Source organism: Macaca mulatta, chromosome 7 (assembly GCF_049350105.2).
Source record: "Macaca mulatta isolate MMU2019108-1 chromosome 7, T2T-MMU8v2.0, whole genome shotgun sequence".
NCBI classification, from domain to species: domain Eukaryota; kingdom Metazoa; phylum Chordata; class Mammalia; order Primates; family Cercopithecidae; genus Macaca; species Macaca mulatta.
This window is the reverse complement of record NC_133412.1, coordinates 145,911,860-145,933,341: the sequence shown is the minus strand read 5'-3', so window position 1 is coordinate 145,933,341 and position 21,482 is coordinate 145,911,860. Positions and strand designations below refer to the sequence as shown.

Here is a 21,482-nt window from a genome sequence, read left to right as displayed (position 1 = left end):
GACTGGGATCATACCTTGTCCCAGGGCTCAGGCGCTTAGCATGGCTAGGCAGTTAGTAGGCACCTGTTGGCAGGTTTCTTTCCCCTTACAGTGCTCTCCAAAGTCCTCTCTTCTCTCCGGAGCCTGTGGGCCACCTGGGGAGCTCACGCTTTGGTGAATATTCTCTAAATATTTGACAAATAAAAGAAGAGGCAAAGGCCGTGTGCATGGCAAATGGAGAAGCTGGGCCACCAGAGGCAGCCTCTCGTCTCTTGTCCTGAGCAACTCAGTTCTGACCCCGGACCTGTACCCCACCTCTTGACCAAACTGAGCCTGTCTTCCTTAGAAGCCCATGTATTGCCATCACTGTCCATGCCTTGGGTCACGCGTCTCACTCACCACACTCCCACCACAAACAGCTTATTAGTAGGGTGACTTTATCATTTATCAGCCAAGCAAGGGCACTTTTGAGAGGGAAAAGTGTAACAATCATCGCAGTGGGACCTTGATGCAAACCGGACTATTCCATGAAAGCATCCTATTTCTCAAAGCTCTCTGCCTGAGTGACACTAGTTCTCTGCCTGAGTGACACTACGTTCCTGGTAATGACTTAGTGTGATTAGAGACTGGAGCCTGGGTGCCGCGTGGTTGGCCTGCCCCACCCCTTAATTTGTTTCTGCCCGTGTTCCATCATTTGGAATATGTGAAGACAATCTCTCCATTTGACACATGGGAGGCCTGGGCCCAGAGGGCTTGAGGGATTTGCCAAAGACCCAAAGTGACTAAGTTCCAACTTCAATCTGGAATCCAGGTCTCTTGATTCCCGCATCAGCCTAATAGGGGCAGACCCGCTTTTCCCTATTCCATGGGATGACAGAATGATAGCATAGCTGTGGGCTGGGCTCCTGTGGGCCGTGCGCATATCTTGGTCACTTTCTGGGGAGGAAAGGGGCATAAGCAGAGCATGGAGGCACAGTAGGGAGAGGAAGCCACAAAGAGAGTCTCTCCCATGCCTGGCTGTTCCTGAGGGTTCTATTTGGAGTGAGGGGCACAAGGAGGGTTTTGGCACCATCACCTTTGAGTCCACTCTGGAGAGAGGGCAACGCTCTCAAGTCTTCAGCTGCCTCAGTGGCAGCCTTTAACCCAACAGGAGGAAATTAGGACTGTGCGCCTCTAAGAAGCATCCTTTCATCCACTGGCCAACAGCATTTCATAGATGAAACAGGGCTTTCCAGGGAGGCTAGAAAAAACAAAAACAAACAAATTTTCAGCTATGAGTTTTGCTTACTGTAGTTAACAATAATTATTAAATAGGTAGGGTGAGCTAGTACTTGTTTTCCTTACTATTAACTGTATTTATGGGTTTTTATTAGGTCTTACCAAGCTGAGATAGTTGTAAAACTATCTGCTTAAGCTGTGTAACTCTTAGGTTTCCTATTCTATTATTTTGTATTCTGAGGGTGGAGGCTTTTCATTATTCAAGGCTTATGTTAAAAACCAGGAGTCGGCAAACTTTTTCTGTAAAGGTCCAGATGGTAAATATTTTAGGCTTTGCAGGCCACATGGTTTTTGTTGCAACCACTCAACTCTGTCATTGTAGCACAAAAGCAGCCACAGACAATATGTAAACGGATGGGCATGACTGGCCTCCAATAAAACTTTATTTGCAAAAATTAGTCCTGGGCTAAGTTTGGCCCAGGGGCTGTCGTTTGTTGACCCTTGCCATAAACGATGGAGGAATCCCTGTACTAGGAGTCTGGACTGAGGATCTGATCCCAGCTCTGCCTCGGTATGTCCCGTGGACATCGCCTCACCTCTGTGGTTATTGATTTCTGTTTCTTTTTCTTTTTCTTTTTCTTTTTCTTTTCTTTTTCTTAGATGGAGTCTCACTCTGTTGCCCAGGTTGGAGTGCAATGGCACAATCTCGGCTCACTGCAACCTCTGCTTCCTGGGTTCAAGCAATTCTCCTGCCTCAGCCTCCGGAGTAGCTGGGACCACAGGCATGCGCCACCACGCCTGGCTAATTTTTTGTATTTTCAGTAGAAATGGAGTTTCACCAAGTTGGCCAGGCTAGTCTCGAACTCCTGACCTCAGGTGATCCACCCGCCTCGGCCTCCCAAAGTGTTGGGATTACAGGCGTGAGCCACTGCACCTGGTCTGATTATTGATTTCCTTTGCAATAAAACCAGGCACCAGACTAGACAGTGTCTTACATTTTGGGATTCTTTAATCTGACCCTTTAGTTTATGACTTTCTGGCATTTCTCTTTTTCTGCCTTAGACGATGTTCAGAACCACAGGGCCTCTTCAAGTCCATTACCCCTTGCTCACATTTGGGATGGATTTGGTTTCTAAACTGCATAATGACATTCTGTATTTCTCTGATGGTATCTTTTCAGGAAGCCCCATATTAACTCTTTTTGAGTTACTGAGAGGTGGCTCTGTGATGAAAAGGTTTAATTTTGGGCTATTTGGCAGTTTGGGAAACTGAGGCACAAAGAAAAGAAATAGCTAAGATTAGCTAGCAAGTTGGCGATGCTCATAGAAACCTAGTGCCTCCAAGAAAGGAAGGGTTCAGGTTATTCTAGTTCTGGAGGCAAAACTCATTGTGAGGGGGCAATGGCGCCCTTGTAAGAGGCCGACAGTGCAGTGGCCAAGAGTAAGGTTCTGGCAAGGCTGTTATGTATTAACAAGGCCACATAGATCCCTAGCAAATCACTCAAGACTTTCTGTGCCTCAGTTTGCCAATCTGCAAAGTGGGGTGTGTGTGGGGGTATAAAATCATGGAGCTGTATGGAAATAATACAATTACAAGTTGTATGGGGATAATACCTGTAAAGTGCTTAGAACAGTGCCTGGCACACATAGTAAATGCTCAATAAATATTAGCTATGCCACTATTGCTACTATGACCAGCATCCTGTTACCCTTCTATAAATATGTTGAAGGTGTCTCTTCATTAAAACTTTTTATTATTATTATTATTTTTTTGTAGAGACAGGGATCTCACCATGTTGCCCAGGCTGGTATTCAACTCTGGGCCTCAAGTGATCCTTCTGCCTTGGCCTCCCAAAGTGCTGGGATTACAGGCATGAGCTGCTGTGCCTGGCCTTTTCTTTATTTTTATACCACATTCATTTTCGACTTTTTTTTTTTCTTTTTCTTTTTTTTGAGACAGTGTTTTGCTCTTGTTGCCCAGGCTGGAGTCGAATGGTGCGATCTCAGCTCACTGCAACCTCTGCCTCCGAGGTTCAAGCCATTCTTCTGCCTCAGCCTCCTAAGTAGCTGGAACTACAGGCACCTGCTACCATGCCCAGCTAATTTTTGTAGTTTTAGTAGAGATGGTTTTTCACCAAGTTGGCCAGGCTGGTCTTGAACTCCTGGTCTCTAGCAATCCTCCCACCTTGGCCTCCCAGAGTGTTAGGATTACAGGCGTGAGCCCCTGCGCCTGGCCCATTTTCAACTTCTGAATTGGAGACTTAGGCTGACCACTTTGCTCCTGGCCTGTGTAAGTGACTCTTGATGAGGTGCGAATTGGGAAAGAAGATGGTAAAGGAGAAAGGCCTGGGAAGGAAGGGAGAAGGGGAACCTGGGAAAATAAGTATAGTGGGGAAGGAAAATCAGATTCTAGATTGAGCCAAGCTCCCTGATAGTTTTTGGGATGAGAAGCAAATGAGATTTCCCTCCCGGCAGGACAGAGGTTTTGGTATCCTTTGTGGTTATCCTGGGAGGTAGAGGTGAGGAGGGCACATTTAGGCATTTCTAGGGTGCACTCAAGATTTCAGTTTCAGTCGTTTTGGTTCCCAGTGTATTTTTACTTCCTCCACCAGACAACTTAAGTTTGGGGACGTAACCAGCCTCTCGGTCAGTCTGCCTTTGTTCTGTTTACAAGTATGTGCCTCCAAAAGTGGCAGGTCTGAGACAATTTTCCTAGGAGGCTGCCAAGAGAGATTGGGGTGACTCTCAACCTTGCAGCGGGTGAAATGAGACTCAGTGCTTCTTTGTTTGGCTGGATGTCCCTTAGAAGGGCTGCCTGGAGATCATTTGGTGTGCAGGGCATTTGCTTCTGCAGGCTGATTTTAACCAACTCTGACAGGAGGGCAGAGGCCCCCAAGCGAGGTCAGGACCACAAATCCCATGCCAGCAGGTGCATGATGGGGAGACTGCGCCCTCCGGATGACCTTCAGTTCCCATTGATTTCCTGTCAAGCGGCCTCCCCACCCCCATCCTGCCACTGCCCCTGGCACCACCCATGGGCCCGGGGCTCTGCAGGAGGACACGGATCAGCTCTCCGGGAAGGACCATGCAGAAGAGGTGACTCCAGAGAGAGGCCCTTTCAAGGACACAGGATGGATATGTTGGAGACCATCTTCTGTCACTGCTAGTTTCTGGTGCCAGTATCAGGCCTGGAATGTCCCTTTTGGGCATAGAAAGCAGTGTCTGATGTCTTGAATGGCATTGTTTATGTACCTGGCTCCAGTCTCTCTCCAGGTTTGGGGTATGTGGGTGGCCATGAGCAAGATTTGAGTGTGGACTGTGGACTGTGCCACTGACCTGCTGTTATTTATGATGTGTTGGGCAGGGAGGGCCAGGAATGAGGCGGTGGCGGCTGTGCGATTCTTATTTCCTGTGCTGGGGGCCTCCTGCCAGCACTGACTTCCAGCCCTCTACAAGGCCAGGCTCCCGTATTATCCAAGCTGTCAGTTGCAGGTGGGCCTAGAGCTTTCATTTATCTGTTCAGTGATATCTGTCGAGCATTTCCTATGCCAAGTTTTGCCTTGGGGGCCGGGGATCTGGTGAGACAAGGACCCTGCTCTCATGGCACTTACAATTCAGTTGTATAGAGATGATCAGTAGGCAAAGAGAAAAACCTTGATATGGTGTTATGAAAAAAAGTATATGAGATAGCAAAGGGTAGGGCAGGGTTGGGGTGGGGTGGGTTACTTCCAGATAGGGTGAACCCAGGAAGACTTCTCAGAGGAGCAGCCAGCCACAAGAAGATCTGGGAGAAGCATGGCATGCCAGGTAGAGGAGACGGCATATGCAAAGGTCCTGAGGTGAGATACCCTCAGTATAGAAGAGGAACAGAAAGGAGTGCAGTGAGGATGGAGCCTAGCAGGGAAGGAGGCAGGGGACAGGATGAAGCAGGAAAGGTGAGCCCAGCCAACCTGGGGACCTGTAGCCATGGGAAGGAGGTTGGATTTTGTTCTGAGTATAGTGAGAAGACATTGGAGGTGTTTGTAGGAGAGAATGTTGTGGTCTGATTTACATTTTTTTTTTTTTTTTTGAGACGGAGTCTCGCTCTGTCGCCCAGGCTAGCGTGCAATGCTGCAGTCTCGGCTCACTGCAACCTCTGTCTTCTGGGTTCAAGTGATTCTCCTGCCTCAGCCTCCCAAGTAGCTGGGACTACAGGTGTCCGCCACCACGCCTGGTTAATTTTTGTATTTTTAGTAGAGACAGGATTTCACTAAGTTGGCCAGGCTGGTCTTGAACTCCTGACCTCGTGATCTGCTCACCTCAGCCTCCCAAATTGCTGGGATTACAGGCGTGAGCCACTGCGCCCAGATCACTGGGGCTGGGTGTAGTGGATCACACCCGTAATCCCAGCTCTTTGGGAGACTGAAACAGGCTGACTGCTTGAGCCCTGGAGTTCCAGACCAGGCTGGGCAACATGACAAAACCCCATCTCTATAAAAAAATACAAAAATTTGCCGAGTGTGGTGGCGTGTGTCTGTAGTCCCAGCTACTCTGGAGGCTGAGGTGGGAGGATTGCTAGAGCCTGGGAGGTGGAGGCTGCAGTGAGCTGTGACTGCACCACTGCAATCCAGCCTGGGCAACAGAGCAAAACCTTGTCTCAAAAGAAAAAAAAAAAATTCACTTGGGCTGCTGTATCGAGAATTGACTATAGAACATGTTCTTCGTGGCCATGTTAAATACCAGACCGATATTCCCTTTACTGGGGAGGGCAGCACCCGTTGCATTCCAGTGGCAAAGATGAGGGCTGGGGATGTGTTTGTCTAAGAATTGTCTCTAATCAATAGTCTGCTTCTATAGGCGATCACACCCAGGAGGCATCATCCAAGTGCCCTGCTCATAGTGAGAGTTTCAGGAAGGATCCAGTCTGTGGACCAGGAAACTAAAAATACCTTCTCAATCAATGAAATTTCTGTGATGGATGCATGTTTTCTTTCTAGGTATGATTCACCCTAATAAAGCAGGCTTCCCCACCACCTCACTTTTGTTGCATTCTACACATTCTTTAGCCTCCGGAGGAGAGATTTATTTGGTCATGTCTGGATGCCATTTGAAAGGCAAACCTAGGGTGCAAGAAAAGCTACAGTCCTCTTCCTCCCTGGAGCATCCCCGTCCCTCCTCCCCTGCCATCCCACCATTATTTACTGGAAGGAATCACACTGCTTTTATCCTGCCTCCAGTCTCTTGTCCTTGGCAGCCCCTTGACTTCAACCCCGAGATGCGTATGTCATCAGAACACCCAGTGGCAGCTCAGAAATCATGGCCAGTTCAATATAAATTCTGTCTTGCTTAGGCAGCTTTGCATAATAAGTCCCTGAAAAGTCTTCACCAGGGTAGATGCTGGAAAAGGGATTTATTGGGTCTACTGGGCCTGAGCATCAGACTGAGCCACATCGAAGTCATGATGGACATTCAAGCTGTTTGTCAGACGTGACTTTCCGAAGGGATACCTTTGTCCCCAATGTGCCTTTCCTGGGATGTTTTGAAGATCAGAGCTACCCACAGAATGACTAAGGATGTCAGATCTTCATATGTTTGCCTTGACCAGGGCTTCTGGCAATTTTGTTAGGAATGAGGACTTCTGTGGGATTAGTCTGCTCCAGGTTAGTGCTGCCAGGGTAATCCATGCCAGCTGCCTGAAAGAAGTTTTCCCACAGAAACAAAACCAGCTGAGTGAAACAAAGTCGGCTAACTGGGCCGTCCAGCTCTGCCATTCAAACATGGCGGCTGAGGAGCAACACAAGGCCCCTCTCGTTCATGCCCTTGTTTTAGAGGTTGGGGAGCTAGCTTTAGATCAGCTAGTCTCATATTTCTCAGGATCACTGGGGAGCTGATGTCTGGATCACATCCCAAGCCTCTAGAATCAGAATTGCACAGCTTCCTACCCCTTACCGATTCTTTCACAATCCCAAGTTTGAGAGCCTTTCTTTTGGAGAATGTGGTGATGGCATTCTCACTAAGCACAAGAAAGGCATTTCTACCCACGCAGAGAAGGAGCTGGTTCTCCTGGCATAGGTCTGATGTCAGCATCATTGAGAATTCAGTGAGCTTCTTGTAAAGTTCAGAGAAGGAGAATGTCGGTTCTGTGGCACCTTGCAGGGTGGCATGAATTTGCATATGGAGAAATGAAAATCTCAGGAGCTGAAGTGACCTTTTTAAGGACATGGGAAAAATCTCAATAGGATTTGAACTTGGAGGATATCTATTTTCAGATGCCTAATCCTGGGCTCTGGAGAAGTAGCCAGATAACTTCAGGCTCAACTCATGTTCCCATGGAGAAAGGTAGAACGTCCCAAGCACCTCTCAACTGTGAAGCTTTCATTAGTTTGCTGAGGATGACATGATAGTTCAGTCAAGCAATCTATCTATCACATGCTTCTACATTCCCAGCACTGTGCATGGTTGGGTAGCATGCACGCACATAGCTCTCAGTTCCTGTCTTTAAGATACTTCCAATCTAATTAAGTGAGCAGAGATAAGAAAGATAGCAGAGACCAGCGAAGATAAAGTAAGACAGGTAAGGTAGCTCAGAGAAGCCAGAGAGCAAACCCTACTGGTAGAGATAACCTATGAACCTTCCTGGAAGAAGCAAGTTTTCAGGCAGCCCTTGGCTAGGGTAAGATCGGCCAGGACAAGGACAGAATACAGAAATTCCAGCTGGAAGGAAGGATATAAGTAGAGTATTTTGTTGAGGTTCAGGGGTAGGGCTGTCTGTTTCATATATGCAGGGGGATCAGAGGAAGATTCACTCACTCACTCACTCACTCACTCACTCACTCATTCATTCATCATTTACCCAGCGTGGCAGGCATGACCCAGCATGTACTAGGCTTTGGGAGAGCACAGTAAACAAGCCAGATGTGGTCTGTGTGCTTAGGGCAGTCCTTGGGTGGATTGCTGGGGTCACCATGCATCAGCTGCCCTGCTCTCCTGGATGCCTGAGGCTCAGCCTTCGTGACCCAGAGGCCTTCTGTCCTGCAACAGAAGTTGGAGTGGGTCCCTGACAGCCTCAAAGACACCACGATAATAAGTGTTGCATCACATGGCAGGGATCAGCCTGCTCAGGCAGAGGGTCATGCCACAAAGTGGCAGCAAGTACTATACTTTGGGGAAGGAGAAAGGAATGGCTATTGATTGCAGACATTTATGTCTGTGAGCCAGAGGTTCTAGCTTATTAAATTTTCTCACAGGTCTGAAGTAGGGATCATGTTACCCATATTGTGAGTGGTAGAATTGGGGCCCAGGGAGGGTAACTTGCTGAGGGTTGTGTAGCTATTAAGAGGTGGAGCTTCTTTCCACTTTACCCCAATACATAGTTTTTCTGGGAGCCTCCCCAGCCTGGCAGAGGAACCTGGGCACCATTGGGTGCCATCTTGGGTTCTACACTGAGGAGTGAAAGAATAAAAATTGAGTTTCAGGGAGAATTCCTTTTGCCAAGATGGGTAAGAGTAGGGCTATAGCGCTTGCAATTAGGCCACTCAGTGCTGCAATGTCCCAGGTGCTGGGTGATGAGGACTACAGGAGAGTGAATGCAGACATCCTCAATGTTTTTCTGAAGCTGCAAGTGGACAGCCATCCAGTGTAAATCGCCAGTCACAGACTCTGCAGACTGTGCATACCCATGCCACATTCACCTTCCTGCTCTAATTTAAATGCCTGCCCTAGGTGAGTGGAATGTGAGTTGTCAAATGCTATTCAATGGAGACTTACTGGGCACCTGTTATGTGCCGGGCTGTGTGCTGAACACTGTGGGTAAATCAGCAAGAAGGCCAGGCAGGTATGCAGGGGTGCTGGGCTCCACCATTCCAGGGGGTGGCCTTCACATTGATGCTGATGTGAATGGTACTTGCTGGAGTTGTTCAGCCTGAGTGGCTGTGTGCAGTGGCTCTGCAGATGTGGCCCCTGCTCTCATGGAGTTTATAGTCTAGTAGAGAAGACAAATACTAAACATTGAATTGAGTTGAAATTGATATTATAGTGTTATTGTTGTTGTCTTTGTTAGAAGAAGAAAAAATGAGGAAGGAAAGGGGATTGGAATCTCTCTCGCCCATCCTCCTTAGCCCTTTTTTGGGAAACATCCAGAAACACTTCCTCAGTCATGTCCAGCTGCTGTATTAAAACGTCATAGACTGGGTAGCTTAAACTGGTAGTCCCCAACCTTTCTGACACCAGGGACTGGTTTCATGGAAGACCATTTTTCCACAGACTGGGGTGAGGGAGGGGATGGTTTTGGGATGATTCAGTGCATTACATTTATTGTGCACCTTATTTCTGTTATTATTACATTGTAATATGTAATGAAATAATTATACAACTCACTATAATGTAGAATCAGTGGGAGCTCTGAGCTTGTTTTCCTGCAACTAGACAGTCTCATCTGTGGGTGATGGGAGACAGTGACAGATCATCAAACATTAGATTCTCATAAGGAGTGGGCAACCTAGAACCTCACATGTGCAGTTCACAGTAGGGTTTGCGCTCCTATGAGAATCTAATGCTGCCATTGATCTGACAGGAGGCAGAGCTCAGGCAGCAATGCTCACTTGTACCCCACAGCTCACCTCCTGCTGTGCCACCCAGTTCCTAACAGGCCATGGACTGGTACTGCTCTGTGGCCCAGGGGTTTGGGACCCCTGGCTTAAACAATAATTATCTGTCAGAGTTCTGGAGGCTGGGAAGTTCAAGATGAGGGTGCTAGCAGGGTCGGATTCCTGGTGAGGGTCCTCCTTATGGCTTGCATACAGCTGCCTTCTTGTGTCCTCTCACGACAGAGATTGAGAGAGTGAGAGAGCTCGCTCATGTCTCTTCCTTATATGGGCCCTAATCCCATCATGAGGGCTCTGTCCTCATGACCTAATTACCTCCTGGATTGGGCCATTCTTGTATTGCTATAAAGAAATACCTGAGATGGGGTAATTTATAAAGAACAGAGGTTTAATTGGTTCATCGTTCTGCAGGCTGTACAGGAAGCACAGTGCTGGCATCAGCTTGGCTTCTGGGGAGCCCTCAGGAAACTTACAATCATGGCAGAAGGCAAAGGGGGAGGAGGCAAGTCACATGACAAAAACAGGAGCAAGAGAGAGTGTCGGCGGGGAGACGCCACACACTTTTAAATGACCAGATCTTGCAAGAACTCACTCGCTATCACAAAGACAGCACCAAGCCATGAGGGATCTGCCCCGTGATCTAAACACCTCCCACCAGGCCCCACCCCCAGCGTTCGGGATTACAGTTCAACATGAGATTTGGGCAGGGGTAAATATTAAATGATACCACCTCCCAAAGGCTCCATCTCCAAACACCATCACATTGAGGGTTAGGGCTTCAACATGTGGATTTTTTTCTGGTGAGGAGGAACGACACAATTCAGTCCGTAACAAACACTAAACTTGGTCTTCTTTCAAGAGATGCATTAGGAACAGGACCACTTCAAGGAAAATAAAAACTTTCCCCCACCTTGCCAGATATTGCCCCCTGTGTGCCAGTTATTCTAAAAGACTAAATGGGAGACAGAGCTTTCCATGAACAGTTTGAGTTAAACATGTTTAAATGCGAATAGCAGGAAGTTAGCATATTGGTGTAGATGAGCTTTCATGTGTGTTTGTGGGCGGCTCTGGCAGTGTGAGCAGCTGAGTGAGACAGCAGGAAAACTTGGTGCCCACAGTGAGGAAGAGGTGCCGCTGGGGGAAGGAGAGCCCCCAAATCCTGCCACAGGCCAGGGCTTCTCTTCAGCTCTGCTTATCTCTGCTTCTGTGCACAGATAGTAGTGATGGGCCAAGGTCCTGTTTACACAGCAAAGAGGACTTGGGGCCACACAGGGGGAGTGGAGAGAAAGGACAACTTCCTGATAAATGAAAGAACTCAGTTCCAGATGGGTTGAAGGCAAGGGAAGAGTCAAGGCCAAGTTGCTAGGGAGAGGGGGGGCAGCATAGCCTTGGCCCCCACCCCGGAGGAGGATTGAGACTTGGGTGGGCGGAAGCAGGCTTCTGGCAGAAGATGAGAAACTTGCTGTTGGACACACATTTCTGGTATGGCAGGACACCTGTCCTCGGGTCAGAACACAGAACAAGAGAGAGAGTGAAAGGGAGGAGCCTAGGTGTCTGGCTGGACCTGAGAGTGATCTGAGAAATCGGAGCAAGCAGGTGTGGTCTTGAGAGCAGGAGGTTGGAGGAAGAGGAGCAGAGGGTCTTAGAGGGGGTGTGATTGATAGGCTCTGAAAAATCACATTTGGAGGCTGGTTGGCAGTCACTATGGAGAAGTCTCATGTTTCCCATTCTGAGTCTTCTTTGGCTCTCTGGAATCCATCTCCACAGATAGGCTAAAGGAGGGTTGCTGGAAATCTCATGTGGAAACTCTCAGCTCTCAGAGCTGGGATGGCTTCTCACTTCAGATGCGATCACAGAGGGACCTCCATCCCTCATAAAGACCCCTAGAACTAGGCAACCAGCACTGCTGCAACCAGAATGCTGTCTGGGGAGCCCAGCAATTTGCTCCCCTTGCTTTTCCTATTTCTGATTGCAGCCTTGAGGAGCCTGAAGTCAGTTGTTGATAAGAACATCATTCTACCCTGCCTTGTGCCAGCTTCCTCCAGCTGAAGAGATCGATCATCCCTTGGGGATCCAGCCTCCCTCCATTTGGTGCATGCAGGTGATGGCGGGGACTGTCCCATGTGTGATCCAACCCAGGGTACACTGGTCATCACTCCACAGATGAGTCATTTGCTACCAGCCTTTCCTTGCTCCATCTGACCCCTTCAACTTTAATGTAAATGTCACTCCTGGGATCCTATCATTGTGGGATTTTTTTTTGGTAGAAATACCATGTTGGAAAGGACATTTGTCCTCTACTGTTTAAATTGCTTTCTACGGGTTAGGGAGAACTAGCCATTGATTTTCTTCTAGAGAGCATAGCAAGCCCTGTGAAGATTTTGGCTAGTTAACTTTTGGAGAAGTGCTTCTTGAATTTATCAGGGAGGCTGAAGTCTCTTTTCTCCTCTTATATCTTGAAAAAGGCTTTAAATTTTGGTTCCGAATCTCTGCCAACACCTGGTCTGTTTGAAAGGACTTCCCTGGAGATGATGGTAGAGGGGCTGTTGAATGTCATGTTTTTGCAGCTTCGATCTTTAATACAGTTGTCCCAGTCCACAGAAAGTCTTTCCTGTTTACGTAAGAGAAGTATCATTCACACAAAGATTACATTTAGAAATATACATTTTCCCCCAGCATGCTTGTTACTAATAACATTGCATGTTATGAAAGTGGAAAGTATTTAAGATGAAATTAATTTTCGCCCAGCGTGCCACTTTGTTTGACATTCTCGATCCAGTTGGTGTGGAGCACCAATGTTGGCCTACCTCACTTTGCATTTTTAGCAAGTTCAATTTATTGTTCTTCTTGTCTGGATTGACGCTGTTGGAAGTGAGTTACTAGCATATTAGGACAAGTCCAATTTGGAATCCTACTGTGTAGATTTCTTTTGTATTGGTTTCCAGAAGTTTATTTTGAAAATGATCATCTCCAGTAGATGAGTTTTGCTATACAATTTTTCATTTTCATTTTTTGGGGGGCCTGATTTTATGGGTTCTCTTTTCAGCAGAACTTCTGGGGTTGGGATAATTAACATTTTTTTTTTGGCAGTCTGTCAGAAGGTCCTGGGAAAACAGATTGCTGCTCTCACCTTGGACACCTCTCCGTCAAATGTTCTTGTCAGTTCTCATCGATGTGGTGTGGCTGCTTGCTGTTTCATGGGTGGGGGCTGGAGCATCCGGGACACCCTGAGCAACCTGGGTCATCTTGTCTGGGCCAAGCTGCCTGTGAAAGTTCTGTTCCACTGAGCTACATCGCCATAGCAGAAGGAAGCATTTAAGCTGGTGTGACACAAATACTTTGTAAAAAGTGGTTCTTTATTTTTGATCAATCTTGTGATCCTTGTTACCAGCTTTGATTACATCAGCTTATGTGCCATTCAGTTTTATAGCATTTTAATGGGCTTTCATATCCCCTCCCCAATTCATTTCCAGCCGAATGACTATTACAATTTGATTGCAGTTTGGTTTTGCAACTGCCAGGACGCTTTCTGAGCATATGATGCCTTCCTTGTGAATGTGAAGATGTTCAGAGGTGAAAAAGGAGCAAAGGGTTTTTTGTTTTGTTGTTTGTTTTTTTTGGATGCTTGTCAACAAGTAATTTCCAAATGATGCCTCAGAAGCTTCCAGGGTTGTGTTTTCCCAAGTAAGGTATTTGTTTTAAGCTCTTTGTTAGAGCTTAACCAATGACTGACCTGTTGGCTTTTTAAAGAGTATAGAAAAGTACATTTAAAACTTTGCTTTCTAACAAGTGGTGATGAGAATGTGGGGTAGTTGGGACCCTTGTACACTGTTGGTAGAAATGTAAAATGGTATAGCTACCATGAAAAACAGTATGGTGGTTCCTCAAAAAATGAAAAGTAGAACTACCATAGGACTCAGCAATTCTACTTCTACTCCTGGGTATATACGTAAAAGAATTGAAAGCAGTTTTTTTTTTTTTTTTAAGACAGAGTCTCACCCGTTGCCCAGGCTGGAGTGCAGTGGCACAATCCCAACTCACTGCAACCTCTTCTGAGTTCAAGAGATTCTCCTGCCTCAGCCTCTTGAGTAGCTGGGATTATAGGCATCCGCCCCTACCACGCCCGGCTAATTTTTGTATTTTTAGTAGAGACGGAGCGTCGCCATATTGGCCAGGCTGGTCTCGAACTCCTGACCTCAGGCGGCGATCCACCTGCCTGGCATCCCAAAGTGCTGGGATTATAGGCATGAGCCACCGTGCCCAGCCTGAAATCAGGGTTTTGAAAAGATATTTGTACACTCATGTTCATAGAAGCAATATTCATAATAGCTAAAATGTGGAAGCACCCAGATGTCTATTGACAGATGAATGGATAAGCAAAATGTGGTATATGCATACAGTGGAATATTATTCTGACTTAAAAAGGAAGGAAATTCTGACGTATGCTGTAACATAAGTTAACCTTGAGGATATTATGCTAAGTCAAAGAAGCCAAAGACAAATACTGTATGACTCCACTTTTCTGAAGTACTTGGAGTAGTCAGAATCATAGAGATAGAAAGCAGAACGGTAGTTTCTGGAGGTGGGGGCAGAGGGGGAATGGGGAGTTATTGTTTAATGGGTACAGAGTTTCAGTTTTGCAAGATGAAAAGAGTTCTGGGAATGGCTGGTAGTGGTGGTCGTACAACAGTATGCGTGTGCTTAGTGCCACTGAACTGTACACTAAAACTGTACACTTAAGATGCGAAATTTTACGTTATATGTATTTTACCACAATTAAGAAATTGAGGCCAGGCGTGGTGGCTCACGCCTGTAATCCCAGCACTTTGGGAGGCTGAGATGGGTGGATTTCCTGAGGTCAGGTGTTTGAGACCAGCCTGGCCAACATAGTGAAACCCTGTCTCTACTAAAAATACAAAAAGTTAGCCGGGCGTGGTGGCGGGCGCCTATAATCCCAGCTACTCAGGAGGCTGAGGCAGGAAAATCGCTTGAACCCAGGAGGCGGAGATTGCAGTGAGCTGAGATCGCACCATTGCACTCCAGCCTAGGCGACGGAGTGAGACTGCATCTCAAAACAAACAACCAACCAACCAAAAAAACCCCCCCCAAAAACCAAAAAAAAAAAAAAATCCCCAATTTTGCTTTCTTTATTCCTCTAAATACTTTGGTTAAGAAATATTATTTTTAGAGACTGTCCCTCTAATTTTGACTTTCTGAAATCCACATAGAACCAAAACAAAAAGACATCATAATGTTGCTTCAGAATAAACTCTTGATTCTTCCTTTTGCCCCTGTGACCTCTGTGGCTCCTTCCCTTCCTATTTCTTCTTCCCATACTCCACTCCTTTGCGCCCACTGCCCCCTGATCCCAGTAAGAGGCTTGAATTTACCTGGCATAGGTTATGTTATTACATTTGTATTTCTTTGAGACATTTATTAGCCTGTGCCTATGTTTTATTTGGTAAGTATTTGATCTCATTGATTATTTTAGTGCTTTGCATTTGATCAATTATATCAATGCTCTATTTTGGTCTTTGAAAAGGACACTATCTTAAAATTAGTAGCATCACCACATGTCCAAAAATACCAAAGAGTCAGGAACGTAAAACCTACTGTGCTTAATCAGATTCTCAGTCCAGCAAACCAGAAAGGTCTTTCTATTTGTTTTTTAAACTCCTTGAGTTGAATTATTTTGAATTCAAAATTGTTGAATTCTGTTTGCTTTCTATCAGAAAGTTATTTTTCTTTAAGTAATACGGTTTTAAAAGATTGGTGCCTGTTCCTCTACACCTCCTTCTTCCTGCAATATCCCTACTTTTATAGAATGTTTTTTTCTGTCCTAGTTTTTGTTTATATGGAGTGTGTCTCTTCTGTTGTAATGGAAAACTGGGTATCTTTGCTGGTGATTTGGGTTCACCTAGAGTGCCTTTGCTGGTGACTTCTGAGAATAAAATGTAGCTAATATGAGTGAGGAGGTTCTAGAAGTGTGATGGCCTCTAGATTCCATGCAGAGGTTGTTCCAGAGCTACCTCCCTTCTGGAGTGGGACCTCATGCTTTCTAGAACATGGACAGCTCTCTCTTACTGGTGACTCATCCTTGGAAGCCCATGCTCTTTGTTAGAGGAGTTTCTAAGTTGCCTGGTGGATTTGGGATAGAAAATAAAATCTGGTCAAGACCTGACACTGAGTTGCATTCTGCTCGTTGGCAAGGCTCTTGGTGCTCTTTGTGTTGGTCTTCATAATTGGGAGGTCTTCAGTCTTCCCAGGGAGGTGTGTTTGTTTCCCTCTGGGTGTGTTTCAGTCTTTCCTGGCCTCACCCTTTCACTCTCTGACTCTGGCAGGCTCGGGGACCAGTTCTACAAGGAAGCCATTGAGCACTGCCGGAGTTACAACTCACGGCTGTGTGCAGAGCGCAGCGTGCGTCTTCCCTTCCTGGACTCACAGACTGGGGTGGCCCAGAACAACTGCTACATCTGGATGGAGAAGAGGCACCGAGGCCCAGGTGAGCCACGCCACTCCTGGGACATGCGCACGTGCAGGCTCCCAGTCTGGAGGGAGGAGGACCAGAGCTTGTCTGGGAATCCAGGCAGCCTGGGTGGGATCGGAGTGGAGCAAGCTGCACATGGGCCTCTGAGATCCCTTAAAGCAACTCAGTTACTTTATGGCTCCTGGCAGGTGTTCTGAGGAGTGTGACAATGATGATGTGGGGCATTGAAGCCATGTGGCAGGGGTGGGGTGGAGTGGGGAGTGAAAGAGCTAAAGGTGTTTCTCCCAAAGAAGGCAAGACTGAGGACATGACAGCAATCTTCATCTTTTACCTTTGCCTGTTGGTTACAAGCCAGAAATCTGCCATTCGATCTTGGTGTGAGGCTTAGCTTTGTCACCAAACTTCTGTCCTTCAGGTTCCTCATCTGTAAAATGTGAATAATAATAGTACTTACCACATAAGATTTTGTCTGAATTAAATGAGACTATTCATAAAAACTCATAGTATGAGTTTAGCACATAGTAAGTATGTACTTCCGAAATGCTGGGTGCTATTATTATTATTGTTATTATTTTTTTGAGATGGAGTCTCGCTGTGTTGCCCAGGCTGGAGTGCTGTGGTGCGATCTCGGCTCACTGCAACCTCCGCCTCCCGGGTTCAAGTGATTCTTATGCCTCAGCCTCCTGAGTAGCTGGGATTACAGGCCCATGCCCTCACACCTGGCTAATTTTTGTATTTTTAGTAGAAATGGGGTTTCACCATGTTGGTCAGGCTGGTCTTAAACTTCTGATCTCACGTTCTGCCCACCTGGGCCTCCCAAAGTGCTGGGATTACAGGTGTGAGCCACCGCACCTGGCCTATTATTATTGATGTTACTGTTATTACTACAGCTGCAATGACACTAGTCTTCTAGGTTGCAAAGAACAGAATAAAGACCTTTTTATTAGGGAGACAGCTATAGGAATGTGATTTTTCTGGCTCTGTCTGGATATATTTTTAAAAATGTTTCATTTGGAAAAATTTCACCTTCATATAAAATTGAAGACAATAGTAAAACACATCCCCATGTAGCCCTGCTTCAACAATGGTCAACTCATGGTCAGTCGCGTTTCATCCGTACGCACTCCTTACTTTCCTCCCTGACCTCAGATTATTTTGAAGCAAATATGTAAAAGCACGTGATTTCATCTGTAAATATTTTGTTATGTATCTCTAAATGGTAAAGAACTTAAACAAACAAACTCACAATCACTATCAGAGCTCAAAGAATTAGCAATAAGACTTTAATATCATCAAATATTTGGCCAACATTCATTTTTTCCCCCTGTAGTTTAAATCAGGATCCAAATGGGAGCCCTACATTGCAATTGACTGATGTGTCTTTTAACATCTCTGGGTTTCTCTCTGTCTCTGTCTCTGACTCTCTCTTTCCTCCTTGCATGTTACTTGTTGAAGACACTGGGTTGCTTACACTGTAGGATTTCCCAGAAGGATTTGGTGCTTGCGTTCCCATGGTGTTATTCCTGTGAATTGGTAGTTAGGTCTAGAGATTTATTCAGGTTCCATTTTTTTTTGGTAAGAACAACTGCTAAGTGGTAGTGTGTACTTTCATCAGGAGGCTCATACAGTCTGGTTACCTCCTTTACTGACGTTAGCAGCCCTTCATGATAATTGCCTAGATTCTTTATCCCATTAAGGGTTGCAAAAAGTTAATATTCAATCCAGGACTATCATTATATCTTCATTTGTTAGCTCTACAACTTCTATAAAGAAAAACATTCCCTCATTAAAATTTTAGTTATTGTGAGATACAGTTCACATATGAAAGGCAGGATAAATGACTTTTTTCCCCTCTATTTACCAGTTTTCAAAATAATGAGTTGGTTCCCTAGCATTCTCCAAAGACAATCAATATAATAATAATTATTTTTTTGAGTACCACCAGGAACTCACAGATTTAAACATATTTGATGTATTTTAATCCAGTGTAGTTATTATTCTTATGAGGCTTATATTGCCTCATCTTTGGCCAGTCTGGTCAGTGCTGGTGTTTTTTTTTTTTTTTTCTTTTTGAGATGGAGTCTTGCTTGGTAGGCAGGCTGCGGTGGCATGATCTTGGCTCACAGCAACCTCTGCCTTCCGGGTTCAAACAATTCTCCTGCCTCAGCCTCCTGAGTAGCTGGGATTACAGGCGCGCACCACCATGCCCAGCTAATTTTTGTATTTTTAGTAGAGATGGGGTTTCACCATGTTGGCCAGGATGGTCTCGATCTCTTGACCTTGTGATCCACCTGCCTCGGCCTCCCAAAGTGCTGGGATTACAGGCATGAGCCACTGTGCCCGGCCCAGTGCTGGTATTTTGAAACAACCCCAGTAGTTTCCGATAGCCTTCTTGCCACCCGAATAGTAGGATGAAATATTTCAGGCTCATCCTTTACACTTCCTGCTCTCCAGGCCTGAAATCAGCTACCTCTTGAAGAAATCCTGGCTCCTTTCTGTAGGAAATGTTACTTAGAGACCGCAGTCTAGTGCTGTGCTGTTCATTGCTCCTGGCTTGGTCATTGTTTCTAGGCCTTATCAGTGACTAGTACTAAGAAATATGATTTTTTTTTCTTTTTAAGAGAAAATACATTGTGAAATTGTGTTGATACATCCCATTCAATTCAGTTTTAAACAGTTTTTAAGTATCTTAATTCTGTATCTACTTTCTCTACCAAAAAAATCCTAGAAATGATATTGATGTAACTTATTTGCTTTATTTTACACACACACACACACACACAGACACACACACACACAGTATCAGAATAACAATATGACTATTAACAATAAGATTACTGAAAAAGGTTTAAGATATTTTCTTTTTTTTTGCAATTCTTTTTGTCCTTAGGGTATATTCCATTAAATACGTGCAGCCAAATTACTCTCCTTTAAGGTCACTTGAAATAGTTCCTCTGTGTGGTTGTGCCACTAACTCAATACACAGTTGGATTTATTTGTTTCATTTTGCTTTCACTTATCAGGGATTGCTTTTTGAGTGGGGAAGGGGATTCATATAATTTCTTCTTTATTAAATCAACTTTTCATCTTGAAATAATTAATAATTGTAATTGTGACTATATTTGCAATTTGCAGTTGCAAATATAATACAGAGAGATCTCCTATCTTCTTCACCCAATTTCCTCCAAGATAAATACATCTTACAATATCAAACCCAAAAAACTGACATTGTGTAGCTCTGTGCCATTTTATCACACATGTAGATTTGTGTAATCACCTCTACAATCAAGATACAAAACTATTCTATTACAACCCAACACTCTCATTACTTAAATCCTTTTACCCTCCTCAGTTTATAATATAGTTGTCTTAAATATTTCCTTTACATACATTGAAAACCATACCAGTGTTATAAATTTTGCTTCAACCATCAAACATAATTTAGAAAACATAAGAGAAGCATTTATTGTATTTACTCATATTTTTACTCCTTCATTGTTTTTCTTCCTTACTGACATTCCAAGATTCCTTCTTTTAGCATTTCCTTTCTGATGTAGTACTTTTTTAGGCCATTCTTTTAGAGTAAATCTGATGGTGATAACTTCTTAGTTTTCCTTCATTGGAGAATGTCTTGATTTTGCCATCATTCCTGGAGGATATTTTTGCTGGATATAAAATTCTGAGTTGACAGTCCTTTTATTTTAGCAGTTGAAAAAGGTTTTGCCACTTCTTTCTGATGGTTAGTGATGAGAAATCTGCTGTCATTTAAATTTAAAAATTTTTTTCCCTTATAAGTAAGGTGTCATTTCTCATTGTTTTCAAGTTTTTTCTTTGTTTTTAGTTTCAGAAATGTGATTTTGATGCGTTTTGGCATAGATTTCTTTCGGTTTATTCTGTTTGAGTTTACTCAGCTTCTTGAACCTGTGGGTCTCTGGTTTTTTTTGTGCCAAATTTGGGAATTTTTCAGCCATTATTTCTTTGAATACCTCTTCAGTTCCACCGTCTTTCCTCTCTCCTTCTTGGACTTCAACAACACAGATGTTAGATCTTTTGTTATAGTCCCAGAAGTCCCTGAGGTTGTGTTTATTTATTTTTAAAATTCTTCTCTCTGTTGCTTAGCTTGGGTGATTTCTGTAGTTTTCTCTTCAGGTTCACTGCTTCTTTATTCTGTCCTCTGCCTTCTGCTGTTAAGACAATCCATTGAGAGCTTTTTAATTTTTTGTTACAAAGTTTTTTGGTTTTCAAATTTCTATTTGATTCTTCATATTTTCTATTTCTTTGCTGAATGTGTTTTATGTGTTCAAAATTGCTTGTTGAAACACTTTTAATAATGGCTGTTTTAAGATCCTTGCCAGATAATTCTAACATTTTTGTTATTTTGTTGTTGGTATCTGTGTCTTTTCTTTTTTGAAATTTTCCTGGTTCTTCATAAGATAAGTGGCTTTGACTGAATCTTGGACATTTTGGTCGTTATGTTATGAGACTCTGTATATTATTTAAATCTTCTATATTAGCAGGTCTCCTTTCAAGCTATGCTAGTAGGGGAGGCAAGGCTCCCCTCATTACTATCAGATGGGTGTGGAAATCCAGCTTCTCTACTTGGCTTCTGTTGACAACCTAGTATGACATCCTCTTTAACAAGGTGAATAATACCTTTTTGTTGCTGGGTGGAGGTGGGAGTTCAGGCTCCCCACTAGGCCTCCACTGGTATTATCCTATTTGGGAGGAGGAGGGCCTCTACTCATACTACAAGTCTCCAGCTCTTTCCTTAGCCTTCTCTGACACCAACCCAGCAAAGCTATTGGGATGCCTGCTTATGTTGCTAGGCTGCTCCTTTCCTGGTTCTCTGGCTAGAGAGAGCAGGATTTTCTTGAGGCTTTTATTGGTCTTCATTTGTTGGTGTTTCTGGGTTATCAGCTTTTCCAGAATCCAGTCCAGGATATATGAGGCATAAAGGATACCCAAGATTGGGCCAGACACAATGGCTCATGCCTGTAATTCCAGCACTTTGGGAGGCCAAAAGAGGAGGATTGCTTGAGCCCAGGAGTTTGAAACTAGCCTGAGCAACATAGTGAGACCATGTCTCTATAAAAATTTAAAACTTATCCAGGTATGGTGGTGTGTGCCTGTAGTCCCAACTACTTGGGAGGCTGAGGTGGGAGGATTGCTTGAGCCCAGGAGTTTGAGGGTGCAGTGAGCCAGGATTGCGCCATTGCA

At 44.8% G+C, this 21,482-nt stretch overlaps 1 protein-coding gene across 4 annotated transcripts in view; it reads left to right on the top strand.

The window, feature by feature from the left end:
• Positions 1–21,482, top strand: part of DPF3 (double PHD fingers 3) — a 275,967-nt gene that overhangs the window by 106,513 nt on the left and 147,972 nt on the right. For 2 of the 4 annotated variants that reach the window (XR_013396429.1, XM_015144032.3), the window contains exon 2: positions 16,120–16,280. Coding sequence is in view for 3 of the 4 variants with exons in the window: in XM_015144032.3 (XP_014999518.3) it covers positions 16,120–16,280 (161 nt within the window). In the remaining variant the exon portion in view is untranslated. Of the gene's footprint in view, positions 1–6,134; positions 6,173–11,753; positions 11,880–16,119; positions 16,281–21,482 lie in introns of those variants that run through there. The other 2 variants (XM_077941333.1, XM_077941334.1) reach the window with 2 other exon arrangements.